Genomic DNA, 14,066 nt, shown 5'->3' with positions numbered 1-14,066 from the left:
TTTGGCCACACGGGAAGGAAAAACTGGATAGCTTCCTCACACATCTCAACAGCCTACACCCCAAAATACAATTCACTATGGAAATAGAAGCCAACAACCAACTTCCCTTCCTTGACGTCCTAATCTACAAAAAACCTGATGGCTCCCTAGGACACACTATCTACCGGAAAAAAACACACACCAACCGCTACTTACATGCACAATCACACCACCACCCTGCACAAATAAACTCCGTAGCCAAGACTCTCATCTCCAGAACCAAACGCCTGGCTGACAAAGACCACTTGACAACTGAGTTACAGAATCTCTCAAATGTGTTAATTGCCAATGGATACCAGCAAAACAGGGTTACGAAGCTAATCCAAAAAGAAACACCCCCCAAAAACCAAGACACAGAAGAAAACAATGGCATGGCCCTCCTTCCTTATATCAAGGGCACTACAGATAAAATTAGCAAAATCCTCCATAAACACAATATCAAAACAGCCTTTTGCACCAACCAAAAAATAGCCAATATCCTCAGAAACCCCAAGGATAAAATCCAGTTGGAAAACCAAGGGGTCTATGAAATACCCTGCAAAGTCTGCCCAGCCACGTACATTGGACAAACAAACAGACGAATAAATGCACGTATCGCAGAACACAAGAATGCCGTCAAAAAAGAAGAAAAAACTTCCTCTCTTTTCCAACACATGAAAGAAACAGGACACGAAATTAATTTTGCAGATTCCAAATTGCTCTTTAACATGGAACATCACCACAAGAGAATAATCATGGAAGCCATCGAGATAGAGAAACACCCTCACAACATGAACAAGCGTGACGACACATCCCGCTTGCCAGACATCTGGAAATTAGCCCTCCCCACAAAAACTGACACCAGATCCAGAGGCACACAGAACGCCATCACCAATCAACCACACCAGACCCAAACCCAGACCCTCTCCACAGATAAATTACAGACACCATCCAGTAGCCAAACCATGGTGGCACCTCCGGATGCTGCACCCCCCTGCAATCCCTACACAGATCTGGCTGACACAGGCCACAAAACCACAGCTCGCCCCTATACACGAAGCCAAGCCAGAGCACAACTAAGTGCAGTACAGCCATCTTCTCAGAAAAACTCTTCACAAAGTTCAAGAGGTCAAGACACAAAGACTTTAGCAACTAATCCACACCTAATGACCCACCTAAGTGGTACTCAGGATATCACTCAAGAAATCACTCAAGATATCCCTCAAGTAATTAAGGAACAAAAGAAGAAAAGGCACACTAGCCTGGGAACTTCCTCTCTGCCCAGAACATTGGAGGCTATACACCACACCCCCTCAACAGTATTTATAGGAACTCAAACACTGAGATCCTGCTCTGTTCCAGTAACAAGAAGCCGAAAGCACCAGCCTGAAGATGACGAGTGAGACCTCGTCGAAACGTCGCCTAGACACCCCAACTTTTACACGGGAAGACACCCGAGGACACCAAAACCTGCATATATATATATATATATATATATATATGGTATATATATATACCATTCAAACCTAGACAGCATCTTAAAAAGCAGAGACATTACCTTGCCAACAAAGGTCCGTATAGTTAAAGCTATGGTTTTCCCAGTAGTGATGTATGGAAGTGAGAGCTGGCCCATAAAGAAGGCTGATCGCCGAAGAATGGATGCTTTTGAATTCTGGTGCTGGAGGAGACTCTTGAGAGTCCCATGGACTGCAAGAAGATCAAACCTATCCATTCTTAAATCAGCCCTGAGTGCTCCCTGGAAGGACAGATCCTGAAGCTGAGGCTCCAAGACTTTGGCCACCTCGTGAGAAGAGAAGACTCTCTGGAAAAGACCCTGATGTTGGGAAAGATGGAGGGCACAAGGAGAAGGGGACGACAGAGGACGAGATGGTTGGACAGTGTTCTCCAAGAGACCAACATGAGTTTGACCAAGCTACAGGAGGCAGTGGAAAACAGGAGTGCCTGGCATGCTCTGGTCCAGGGGGTCACGAAGAGTCGGACATGACTAAACGACTAAACAACAACAAAGATTAGAAGAAGCCGCGTACGGACTCTGTTTTCTGCATGCTGACACACAGTAGCAAACACTGTGCTCTACTCTGCTATGGTCCAGAGAAGCCGTGAGGCACCACGGAAGTGTACCGGACCCAATTTACTCCACACCCCAGTACCTGAGAGAATAGAATAGGTGATGGCAGCCTTCAGGTCGCGGTCTCCGTCCTCAGCATGGATGGGACCAGGCAGGAACTGGAGGGGTTCTGTCTGCAAGAGATAAACAACCTTCAGGGAAAGCAGGCAGAGAAATATGCATGGGCAGGGGAGCGAGTTTGAGTTTCTGCCCTGCACATTATTGCAGGAATTTATGTATAGGTTGGGGGGGGGTTGCCCCTCCAGCAGATATCATGCACATGCAGCCCACTACCAAAACCAGCACAATCACTTTTGTAATTTTTGTGATTTGTCCCCACAAAACACTTCATCACAGTTTCTTCCTATCTATTCAAAGGGCCTCTGCTGCACAATACCAAATGTAAGAATTCACTGATAAATGTCTCTATGTACTGGCTCACTGGGAAAACTTCAGAAATTCATATAGACATGTGAGCTCAGCTACTCAGCAGCCCCTCTGCCTGAGTGATAATCCCTGGCATCCTGATACCTGGGTGCCAGACAGGTAGCCATTCCAGAAATAATAAACCCAGATGAAGACAAAAGGGTGTGATTAACTTGGCTGGGAAATAAAGGTAAAGGTAAAGGTACCCCTGCCCATACGGGCCAGTCTTGACAGACTCTGGGGTTGTGCGCCCATCTCACTTAAGAGGCCAGGGGCCAGCGCTGTCCGAAGACACTTCCGGGTCACGTGGCCAGCGTGACATCGCTGCTCTGGCGAGCAAGAGCCGCACACGGAAACGCCGTTTACCTTCCCGCTGGTAAGCGGTCCCTATTTATCTACTTGCACCCGGAGGTGCTTTCGAACTGCTAGGTTGGCAGGCGCTGGGACCGAGCAGCGGGAGCGCACCCCGCCGCAGGGATTCGAACCGCCGACCTTTCGATCGGCAAGCCCTAGGCGCTGAGGCTTTAACCCACAGCGCCACCTGCGTCCCCTGGCTGGGAAATAGGGAAATGTAAATGTCTCTTTTGTTACACTTGATGGGTATTTGGTGGAGGCAAGGGGAACCATGGGGCAGGGTCCAGGATGCTCAGATTCCTGCCACCAGACCTCCCCTTTCATGATGTAACTGTGATGTATGAGTGATGTAGTTTGGGGGGGTGTAACACAGGTGGCGCTGTGGGTTAAACCACAGAGCCTAGGGCTTGCTGATCAGAAGGTCGGCGGTTCAAATCCCTGCGAAGGGGTGAGCTCCCGTTGCTTGGTCCCTGCTCCTGCCAACCTAGCAGTTCGAAAGCACGACAAAGTGCAAGTAGATAAATAGGTACCACTCTGGCGGGAAGGTAAACGGTGTTTCCGTGTGCTGCTCTGGTTTGCCAGAAGCCGCTTAGTCATGCTGGCCACATGAGCTGCACGCCGGCTCCCTCGGCCAATAAAGCGAGATGAGGGCCGCAACCCCAGAGTCGGTCACGACTCGACCTAATGGTCAGGCGTCCCTTTACCTTTTTTAACATGGGGATTAGCAGCTGATAAAAGTTTGGGTTCTCTTTTGTACGGGGCTTCCATCTTGTTCCACCTGGTGGCAGGTAGGAGTCCTGTCACGACAGTCTTCAATAAAGACCGAGCCTACTGGCTGCTGTTTTGCTCTGGTATTCCTGGCTGGTGTCCTTGTTTTTTGTGCAAGGGAGCCCTCAGATTTCTCTGTTAACAAAGTCACATTTTTAACAGCAGGCACCACATTTTCAACACCAGACGCCCCTGCTCACCATGACCTCCCCTTCTGTGATGTTGGCGGTGTAGACAGGGCTGACACAAACGCCGACCCCGTCGTGCGACAGGAAGTTGCACGGCAGGAACTGGGGGTACTGGTCATCTCCGTCCATCACGTTGACGTGGATCCTGGCCGAGGAATTGTACCTTTCCTTCGTGTTCATTTCCTGGGGCAGAGAAAGCTCAGGTTAAACACCCCAGTGTAAGAACATAAGAGTGTGCTGGATCAGGCCAGTGATCCATTCAGTCCAGCATCCTGTTCTCACAGGGGCCAATGAGATGCCTCAACAGGAAACCCTTCAGCAGGATCTGAACACAAGACCCCTCTTCCCACCCTGTGGCTTCCAGTTTCTGGTGGAATCAAAGCAGGAGCTATTGTGGTTGGTAGTCACAGATGACCCTCTCCTTCTCCATGAATTTGTCTAATCCTCTTTTAAAGCAATATAATAATAATAATAATAATAATAATAATAATAATAATAATAATAATAATAAATAATAATAATAATAATAATAATAATAATAATAATAGCAGCTCTGGTTTTCCCAGTAGTGATGTATGGAAGTGAGAGCTGGACCATAAAGAAGGCTGATCGTCAAAGAATTGATGCTTTTGAATTCTGGTGAAGAACAAACCGATCCATTCTGATGGAAATCAGCCCTGAGTGCTCACTGGAAGGACAGATCCTGAAGCTGAGGCTCCAAGACTTTGGCCACTTCATGAGAAGAGAAGACTCCCTGGAAAAGACCCTGATGTTGGGAAAGATGGAGGGCAGAAGAAGGGGACGACAGAGGACGAGATAGTTGGACAGTGTCTTCGAAGCTACAAACATGAGTCTGACCAAAGTGCAGGAGGCAGTGGAAGACAGAAGTGCCTGGCATGCTCTGGTCCATGGGGTCACGAAGAGTCGGACACGACTAAACGACTAAACAACAACAACAACAACAAAATAATAATAATAATAATAATAATAATAATAATAATAATAATAATAATAATAATTTAATTGTACCCCGCCCATCTGGCTGGGTTTCCCCATAGAACTGGGGACACCTGGCTTACTAGCAGTACGTGGGTAAAGGGATCTAGGGGTCTTAGTGGATCACAAACTTGACATGAGTCAACAGTGTGATGCAGCAGCAAAAAAAGCTAACACTATTCTAGGCTGCATCAATAGAAGTTTAATGTCCGGATCAAGGGAAGTCATAGTCCCGCTCTATTCTGACCACACCTGGAATACTATGTCTAATTCTGAGAACCACAATTTAGGAATGATGTTGACAAGCTGGAAGGTGTACAGAGGAGGCCAGCCAAGATGATCAAGGGTCTGGAAACTAAGCCTGATGAGGAACCGTTGAAGGAATTGGGGATGTTTAGCATGGAAAAGAAGAGACTGATGGGGAGATATGAGAGCTGTTTTTCAATATCTTAAGGGCAGCCACATGGAAAAAGGAAAAAGCTTGTTTTCTCCTGCTCTGGAGGGTCGGACCCGAACCCATTACGATTTGTTATTTACAGTGGACGCTCGGGTTGCAAACTTGATCCGTGCGGGATGCACGTTCGCAACCCGCAGAGTATGTAAACCCGCAGTGGCGCGTCTGCGCACAAGGGGTCGCGATTCAGTGCTTCTGCGCATGCACGACGGCCAAAACCCAGAAGTAACCCGCTCTGGTACTTCCGGGTTTCAGCAGTCCATAACCCCAAAAAACGAAACCTGAAGCATCTGTAACCCGAGGTATGACTGTACAGTGGTACCTTGGGTTACATGCGCTTCAGGTTACAGACTCCACTAACCCGGAAATAGTACCTCAGGTTAAGAACTTTGCTTCAGGATGAGAACAGAAATTGTGCACCGGTGGCATGGCAGCAGTGGGAGGCCCCATTAGCTAAAGTGGTGCTTCAGGTTAAGAACAGTTTCAGGTTAAGAACGGACCTCCAGAACGAATTAAGTACTTAACTCGAGGTACCACTGTATTTTGGTTGGATATTGTTCTCGAAGCTACCAGCATGAGTTTAACCGAACTGCGGGAGGCAGTGGAAGACAGAAGTGCCTGGCATGCTCTGGTCCATGGGGTCACGAAGAGTCGGACACGACTAAACGACTAAACAACAGCAACCACTGTATTTTAAAAAGCTAATCTGGTAAAGCAAAATGGGAGCAAAGGAAAGCAGGATGCGATTTTTGTAAACCGCTTTGAGGTCTTCTGACGATGCAGTGGTAGGACTCGAACCCATGGCTTTGGGGAGAATCAGGGAAAACCTTCTGACAGTAAGAGCTGTTCGGCTGTGGGAATGGTCTCCCTTGGGAGGTTGTGGACTCTCCTTCCTCGAAGGTTTTTAAGCAGAGGCTGGATGGCCATCTGTCCTGCATGCTTTAGCTGAAATTCCTGCACTGTAAGGGGGGTGGACTAGATGACTCTTGGGGGCCCCTTCCAACTGATTCTACGAAATCTGAACGAATGCTCATTGAACAGCAAAGCAGCTTCCTGCAAATGAATCGCGGCAAATGCTCTCCGAACACGTCACACAGAGCCACAGAGCCCATAATGCACCTGCGGGCACGTGCCGTGGGTGGCTGCCCCAGGGCACACCTGAAGGGCACCTGGCTTGGAAGCAAACCAGCGGGGGGGGGGAGGAGGAAGAGGCGGGAGCGGGAGCAGGACGGGCCTCGTGCAAGGACGGTGGCGCTGGGCACCTTGCCACCTGGAGAGCAGCCCAAGTGCTTCGTGGGGCAGGTGTGGGCGATGCAGAAGGGCTGGCGCAAAACCGGGGGGCACACGCCATTTGGGCAAAGAGGGGGTGAGCCTCACAGATGGCGGGGGGCGCGTCTTGGCATTCCTGGGGCCACAAGTGGATGGGGACCAGCTATGGATGCAGCGAATTGCCGCTTGACGTTAGCCCTCTTAGAGAAATTAAAAGAAGGGGGGAGAGATTTAAGCCATTAGCCCTGAAGGGGGGAGCTGACAGGATCACGTCACCCCCAATTAGCCAGCTTAGGGAGGCCCAGGCGGCTGTTAATGAGCCGGCGAGCAGCGAGGGGGGGGGTAAGTGTGCCTGAAAATAGCTGCCCACAAGGAAAAGCCTCCTGGTCTCTCCGAAAAGCCTCGCTCTCTGCAATTGCTTAGGTTTCAGCGGCGATTCCCGCAGTTGGACGAGACAACCTTCTGACAGTCTTCCCCAACCTGGTGCCCGCCAGACGTTTCGGCCGACGTCTCCGCCCAGCACGGCACGTGCGTCTTGAGGGCGCCGTCTTGGCGAAGGCTGCCCTGGCCACCCCGTGGTTGCCTGGCAGCGGACCAAAGGAAGTCTCCTTCGTCGTGGAGCGCAGACTGTGGAACTCACTGCCACATGAACGGCATTAAAAGAGGATCGAGTGAGGGCTCTGGAGAGCTCACAATGGCTGTGCTCTCATTCCTGCATCACACAGGGTTGGGCTGGATGACCCTCGTGGGTCCCAAATCTCCAATTCCATGATGCTTCTGAATACCGATTGCTGGAAACCACACGAGGCGAGAGGGCTCTTGCGGCTGGATCCTGTTTGTGAGTTTCCCCATAGGTGTCTGATTTACCGTACATGGGTTGCTCTTCCGGCTTTTGCTTCCGACTGGATGGGCTGCTGGCCTGATCCTGAAGGCTTGTCTTGGAATCATAGAATTGAAGGGTTGAAAGGGACCCTCAGGGGTCATCTATTCCAACGCCCTGCAATGCAGGAAACTCAGCACCCAGGGCAGATAAGCACCCAACCTCTGCTTAAAAACTTCCAAGGAAGGAGAGTCCGCCACCTCCTGAGGAAGCCCATTCCACTGCCAAACATCTCTTACCATCAGCAATGTCTAGGCAACACGATGAGCATGTACATACGCAATAGACAATCTTTATAGAATTCCTTCAAACCCTAACAAGTCCAAAATGAAATCTTTAGTCTCAAAGTCTCTGGAAATCTTTAAATGAAGCGAGGTACCAGACTTTGTGCGACGCAGGTGGCACTGTGGGTTAAACCACAAAGCCTAGGACCTGCCGATCAGAAGGTCGGTGGTTCGAATCCCCGCGACGGGGTGAGCTCCCGTTGCTCGGTCCCTGCTCCTGCCCACCTAGCAGTTCAAAAGCACGTCAAAGTGCAAGTAGAAAAGTCAAAGTATTTTTTATGATCTGTGATATTGTGTGTGTTGACACTGGTCTGTGACCGTATTAATAAATTCATTCATTTAAGTGCAAACAGATAAATAGGTGGGAAGGAAACTGCATTTCCATGCGCTGCTCTGGTTCGCCAGAAGCGGCTTAGTCATCCTGGCCACATGACCCGGAAGCTGTACGCCGGCTCCCTCGGCCAATAAAGCGAGATGAGCGCTGCAACCCCAGAGTCGGCCTTGACTAGACCTAACGGTCAGAGGTCCCTTTACTTTTACCAGGCTTTGTACGATGAAAGACAAGCTGTGAAGCTTTGTGTATTTGGCAAATATGATGTCCAACACTGAACAGAGATTCTGGATATTGACTACTGTTTCGTAGAATTCTTCGTCAGCGTAGTGGGAGGATATAGAATTGCTTCATAAACCCATCTTATTTCGAATGAATGTATGTAAATGAAAATATCAAATGCTGTGGAACAGTGCTCATGTAATAATGTAGTCACTGCTGACAAAGAATTCTACGAAACAGTAGTCTATATCCGTAATTACTGTTCAGTTTTGGACATCATATTTGCTGAATACACAAAGCTTCACAGCTTGCCTTTCATCGCACAAAGTCTGGTACCTCGCTTCATTTAAAGATTTCCGGAGACTTTGAGACTAAAGATTTCATTTTGTCCTTGTTATGGTTTGAAGGAATTCTATAAAGATTGTCTATTACGTATGTACATGGTCATCGTGTTGCCTAGACATTGCTGACGTTATCTTTGCAACACACGGGTTGGTTTGGTTACAAACAGCTTTTACCGTCAGAAAGTTCTTCCTGATGTTTACCCTGGATATACTTTTTTGTAACTGGAAGCCATGGGTTCGGGTCCTACATCCCAGAGCAGGAGAAAAACCATTCTTACCTTCTCATAAGGTGCTCATGTGAATGTTTAAAGCCCTAAATGACTCAGGCCCCAGAGGCGGACCTCTTGAGAGTTCCTCCATCCTCAGAGGCTCAGGATGGTAGCCTGGGAGAAAGGGCCTTTTCTGTGATGGCCCCTAAGCCATGAGACTCCCTCCCCACAGAGGCAAGTCTGTCACCTTCATTAAACAGCTTCTGGAGGATGCTGAAGACACCTGTCCCTGGCCTTTGACCCTTCAGGTACAGTGGACGCTCGGGTTGCAAACAAGATCTGTGCAGGATGCACGTTCGCAACCCGCAGCACCACATCTGCGCATGAGTGGGTTGCGATTCGGTGCTTCTGCACATGCGCAAAGCGTGATTTAGCGCTTCTGCGCATATGTGACTGCCGAAACCCGGAAGTAACCCATTCTGGTACTTCCGGGTTTTGGCGGTGCATAACCCAAAAAAACGCAACCTGAAGTGTCTGTAACCCAAGGTATGACTGTACAGTGGTACCTCGGGTTAAGTACATAATTCGTTCTGGAGGTCTGTTCTTAACCTGAAACTGTTCTTAACCTGAAGCACCACTTTAGCTAATGGGGCCTCCTGCTGCCGCCATGCTGTCGTCGAGTGATTTCTGTTCTCATCCTGAAGCAAAGTTCTTAACCTGAAGCACTATTTCTGGGTTAGCGGAGTATGTAACCTGAAGCGTATGTAACCTGAAGTGTCTGTAACCCGAGGTATGGCTGTATATGTTTTTAGAACCCATTTTATTTCTGTAACTGCAAGTTATTTTAAACTGGTCTTAACATTTTAACGTTCAAAATCTTGTGAGCCGGCCTGGGGCCTTAGTATGGGATATTAATAAGAATAAGAGTAATGTGTTCGAATTCTGCTCCCCAAAGGCATCTGGTTGGCCGCTGTGAGACAGGTTGCCAATGGCCTCACCCGGCAGGTTGTTCTCATGTTCTTACGAGGTGCTGAGAACACAGGCACTGGCTGGCATCCTGGTGTGTGGGAGCACCAGCGAAGAGAGGATTCAGCCCTTGTGGGTACCCCCATGCCCCCCCCAATCTCCCGCTCCCCTCCTCACCACTGCATAGATCACAAACTCCAGGTGTCTCTTGGTCTCAAAATCCAGCGCTTTGCCCAACACGATCCTCCCGCTGTTGGGCAGGTCAATCCGGAAATATTTGGCGTCGGCCTGGAAGTTCAAACAGGGGTGGTACCATGCAGCTGGCACAGCAGATGCCCACAGAGGGTGGCAAGCCCAGCATCCCTCTGGGTCCCCTCTCCCCAAGGCGCTTCTCCCCTCCCGCTCACCCCTTGCCCCGCAAATCCATTTCCTCCGCCCGCAGAGGTATTGGCCGTAATCTACGCCCACGGCCAGGTCTAGGTGTCCTGGTTCCCCCCAGCTAATCCCACGCCCACACCGGCGTTGCCATGGAACAAAGGGGGTCAGCAAGGGATGGGCAAGCGCGCTGCGGCCGCACGGTTCTGGCCGAGCGAGGGCTGGGCACCGGCCAACTCAGCCAAGACTCCAGCACAAAATGCCGGCTCTCCGCTGCCGGCAACCAGTTTGGTGCTGGTAGGGCGGAAGGTCGGGAGCTGAACAGCAGGTGGCGCCAGAGCAGACAGAAGGAGACCCACAACTTTTTTGCTGATACGGTTGCGCTCTGCGTGGTTGGTTGGTGGGGAAATGGACGCATAAACGGAAAGGGGAGCAGCCAGAAGGGGCCGCCCGAGATCATGTACTGGCCCAGTGAGATCTCATGCAATCTTCCCTGAGGAAGGTGGTTGGGTTTAAAAAGTTCTCTCCTTGCCCGGGTTTGCAGGACCTGGCCTGGGGGTTGGACTAGATGACCCTTGGGGTCCCTTCCAAGTCTATAGTTCTGTGATTCCCACAGCCAAGTAAGATAGGGACAGTCACATAGGGGCGTTTCCGGGGGTTTGCCCAGAGTGCAATTTTGCCCCCAGAACGTAATCCTGGCACAAACTGCGGGGTTACAAAAATTCTAGCTCTGCCTATAATAGTAGTAGTAGTAGTAATAGTAATAATAATAATGATGATGATGATGATGATGATGATAATTATTATTATTATTATTATTATTATTATTATTATTATTATTATTTATTTATTATTTATATCTCACCCAACTGGCTGGGTTTCCCCAGCCACTCTGGGTGGCTCCCAACTCAATATTAAAAACACAATAAAACATCAAACAATAAAAGCTTCCCTAAAGTGGGCTGTTGATGTCTTCTAAAAGTCAGATAGTTGTTTATTTCCCTGACATCTGATGGGAGGATGTTCAACAGGGTGGGTGCCACCACGGAGAAGGCCCTCTGCCTGGTCCCCTGTAACTTGGCTTCTCACAATGAGGGAACCGCCAGAAGGCCCTCGGCGCTGGACCTTAGTGTCCAGTGTGGATGATGGAGGTGGAGACGCTCCTTCAGGTCTACTGGACTGAGGCCGTTTAGGGCTTTCAAGGTAAGCACCAACACTTTGAATTGTGCTTGGAAACGTACTGGGAGTCAATGTAGGTCTTTCAAGACCGGTGTTATGTGGTCTCGGTCACCAGTCTAGCTGCCACATTCTGGATTAGTTATAGTTTCCTGGTCACCTTCAAAGGTTGCCCCACATAGAACGCATTGCAGTAGTGTATCTGGGAGAAAACCAGAGCATGCACCACTCTGGCAAGACAGTCCGCAGGCAGGGAGGGTCTCATCCTGCGTACCAGATGGAGCTGGTAAACAGCTGCCCTGGACACAGAATCGACCTGCGCCTCCATGGACAGCTGTGAGTCCAAAATGACTCCCAGGCTGCACACCTGGTCTTTGGTGCAGCTCGAAGGTCGGTACACCAAAAGGAATCCTGTACTGCCCCTATTGCCCAACATCCAGAACATTTATACTAAAATTAAAGTAATCCCCAGCCCCAACTAAAATTTTGTCTTCCTCCTCCTGGTGGCCTTGGGGAGAGCACTCACCGACGTGCCGTCGATCACGTACATGAGGGTGTCGCCATCGGCGTCCTCCGCCTGGGTGCTGAAGATCACGGAGTGGGGGGCGGCCAGCTGGGGACGAGAGGGTGGGAGAGCAGGGTTAGGTGGGAAGTCAGGCCTAGTGAGAGGAGTCCTCCTTATTGACTCTTTCATCCTTCCTGGGTTATGGCGATTAAACATACCGTATTTTTTGCTCCATAAGACGCACCTAGTTTTTAGTGGAGGAAAGGAGAAAAGCTCCTTTTTTGAGGATCAGCTCAAAGTTGTTGAGCTTAATAATAATAATAATAATAATAATAATAATAATTTATTATTTATACCCTGCCCATCTGGCTGAGTTTCCCCAGCCACTCTGGGCAGCTCCCAATCAGTGTTAAAAACAGTACAGCATTACATATTAAAAACTTCCCAAAGCTTACTTTGCAAAGGGAAAAATCCTGTTTTTATGGGGTTCAACTCACAATCCCGCAGCTTCTTTAGGAAAGAAAAAGGGAGCCGTTTCTACAGTTTCCAGACAGATAATCTAATCAGCCAGTCCCATTTCACTGGGGAAACAAACGGCCTCCGTCCGTAGAACATTCAACAATGGAGGCCTGGGCAAGGGGCCGGAAAGGGAGCCAGCGATCGACCGCACATTCGCTCCATATGACGCACAGACATTTCCCCTTACTTTTTAGGAGGAAAAAAGTGCGTCTTATGGAGCAAAAAATACGGTACCCAGGCAACGTGGCTGGTTAGATAACCTCGTCCCTCAAATGCAGGGGCACCAGTAACGTCTCATCTGCCCGCTGTGAGAACTCTCTTTTGGCAGAACATCAGGTTTCTCAGGACTAGCCTTTTCCACCGCAGTTTAGCAGTTAAGTCGTGCACTGAGGACCAGGGAGACCCGAGTTCAAATCCTTATGCCGCTATCAAAGCATAGCTGTCAACTTACAGATTTGAAAATAAAGGACCAGCAGCCTCAAAAATAAGGGATCAGCAGCCAAAATAAGGGATTTTCCGGGCACAGGTATGTTCAGCTTCTGAGCCCCTCCGAGCCAAAGGCAGAAAGCCCAGCCAGCAGCCAAACGAAGCCTCAAGCGGTGGTTCCCACAGTGCAGCAATCCGGCAAAGGGGATGCAGCAAGGAAAACCACCGTCACTTCTCCGCTGGGAAGCGCTGAGCAAAGGCGAGTCCCCAGGCAATGCGGCCGATTTGATCGGCACAAGGCATGCAAGCTCCACCCTCCAGTCGTTCTTAGACTCCTTATTGGGTGAGCAACGCAGCCAAGCAACACAGTTGGAGCCTCCCTCCTCCCTGGCCGGCAGGGAGGGAGGGAGGGAGAGGAGTTGCTTCCTTTGAAACCCGGGAAATTTAAGGGACATCATCAATAAGGGACAGCAGCGGGACACGGCGCTGGGATAAGGGACTTTCCCGCCAAATAAGGGGCGGTTGACAGCTATGTATCAAAGATTTACCGGGTGACATCAGGCGGGTGCGCCAAGTTGCACCCAACATATGGGGGGGCAGCTTTTGCACATTGATGATGTCACAAGCACGATGTTTTCTTTGCCCCACCCCCACCCCCGGTCAGGCCATGCCTGCCAGGATGCTCTGGCAATCACGGCGGGGGCCCAAGAGGGCGAAAATCACTCTCTAAGCCGCTTGCCTTCACCTGGCACACCTGTGCTTGCCCAGGGGTGATGGAGATGATGGCCCCCTCAATATTGGGTGAGGGGGGGCCTCAGCCCCCTGCCTCAAAATATTGAGTGGGGTGAAGCTCTTTCTGCCCCCTATATCCAGCAGCCTGACCTCAGGCCAGTCACTAATATCGCTCAGTTTAACCTGCCTTTCAGGGCTGTTTGGAAGATAAAATGGCTGGAGGTGTGCAGAGAAGCGAATCTTATTCTTGGAGGAAGATGATGATGATGATAATAATAATAATAATAATAATAATAATAATAATAAAAAATTATTTTATTTATACCCCGCCCTTCCCAGTTCAGAAAACCGGGCTCAGGGCGGCTAACAACAAATTTAAAGCACTTAATTGATGCAACAAAAAACAGCAGCAAAAAAGAATATAAAACGTGAATAACAATAAATTCAGATTTCAAAAATCAATTTAGGGGGGAAATCCATCCAGTAAACATTAGAT

The 14,066-nt window shown here is 49.4% G+C and overlaps 1 protein-coding gene across 1 annotated transcript in view; it reads right to left on the bottom strand.

Annotated features, from left to right (window-relative positions):
• Nucleotides 1-14,066, bottom strand: part of LOC309379832 (cadherin-related family member 5-like) — a gene marked incomplete at its 5' end in the record, with an annotated part of 53,319 nt that overhangs the window by 26,956 nt on the left and 12,297 nt on the right. The window contains 4 exons of the mRNA XM_081929297.1: nt 2,190-2,280; nt 3,895-4,065; nt 10,015-10,125; nt 11,915-12,001. Coding sequence (XP_081785423.1) covers nt 2,190-2,280; nt 3,895-4,065; nt 10,015-10,125; nt 11,915-12,001 — 460 coding nt within the window. The remainder of the gene's footprint in view (nt 1-2,189; nt 2,281-3,894; nt 4,066-10,014; nt 10,126-11,914; nt 12,002-14,066) is intronic.

The sequence above is a fragment of the Podarcis melisellensis genome (genome assembly GCF_964234715.1).
Source record: "Podarcis melisellensis genome assembly, chromosome: 10".
Taxonomy (NCBI): Eukaryota; Metazoa; Chordata; class Lepidosauria; order Squamata; family Lacertidae; genus Podarcis; species Podarcis melisellensis.
The sequence above is the reverse complement of the archived record's forward strand: the minus strand, read 5'-3'. Positions and strand labels throughout refer to the sequence as shown.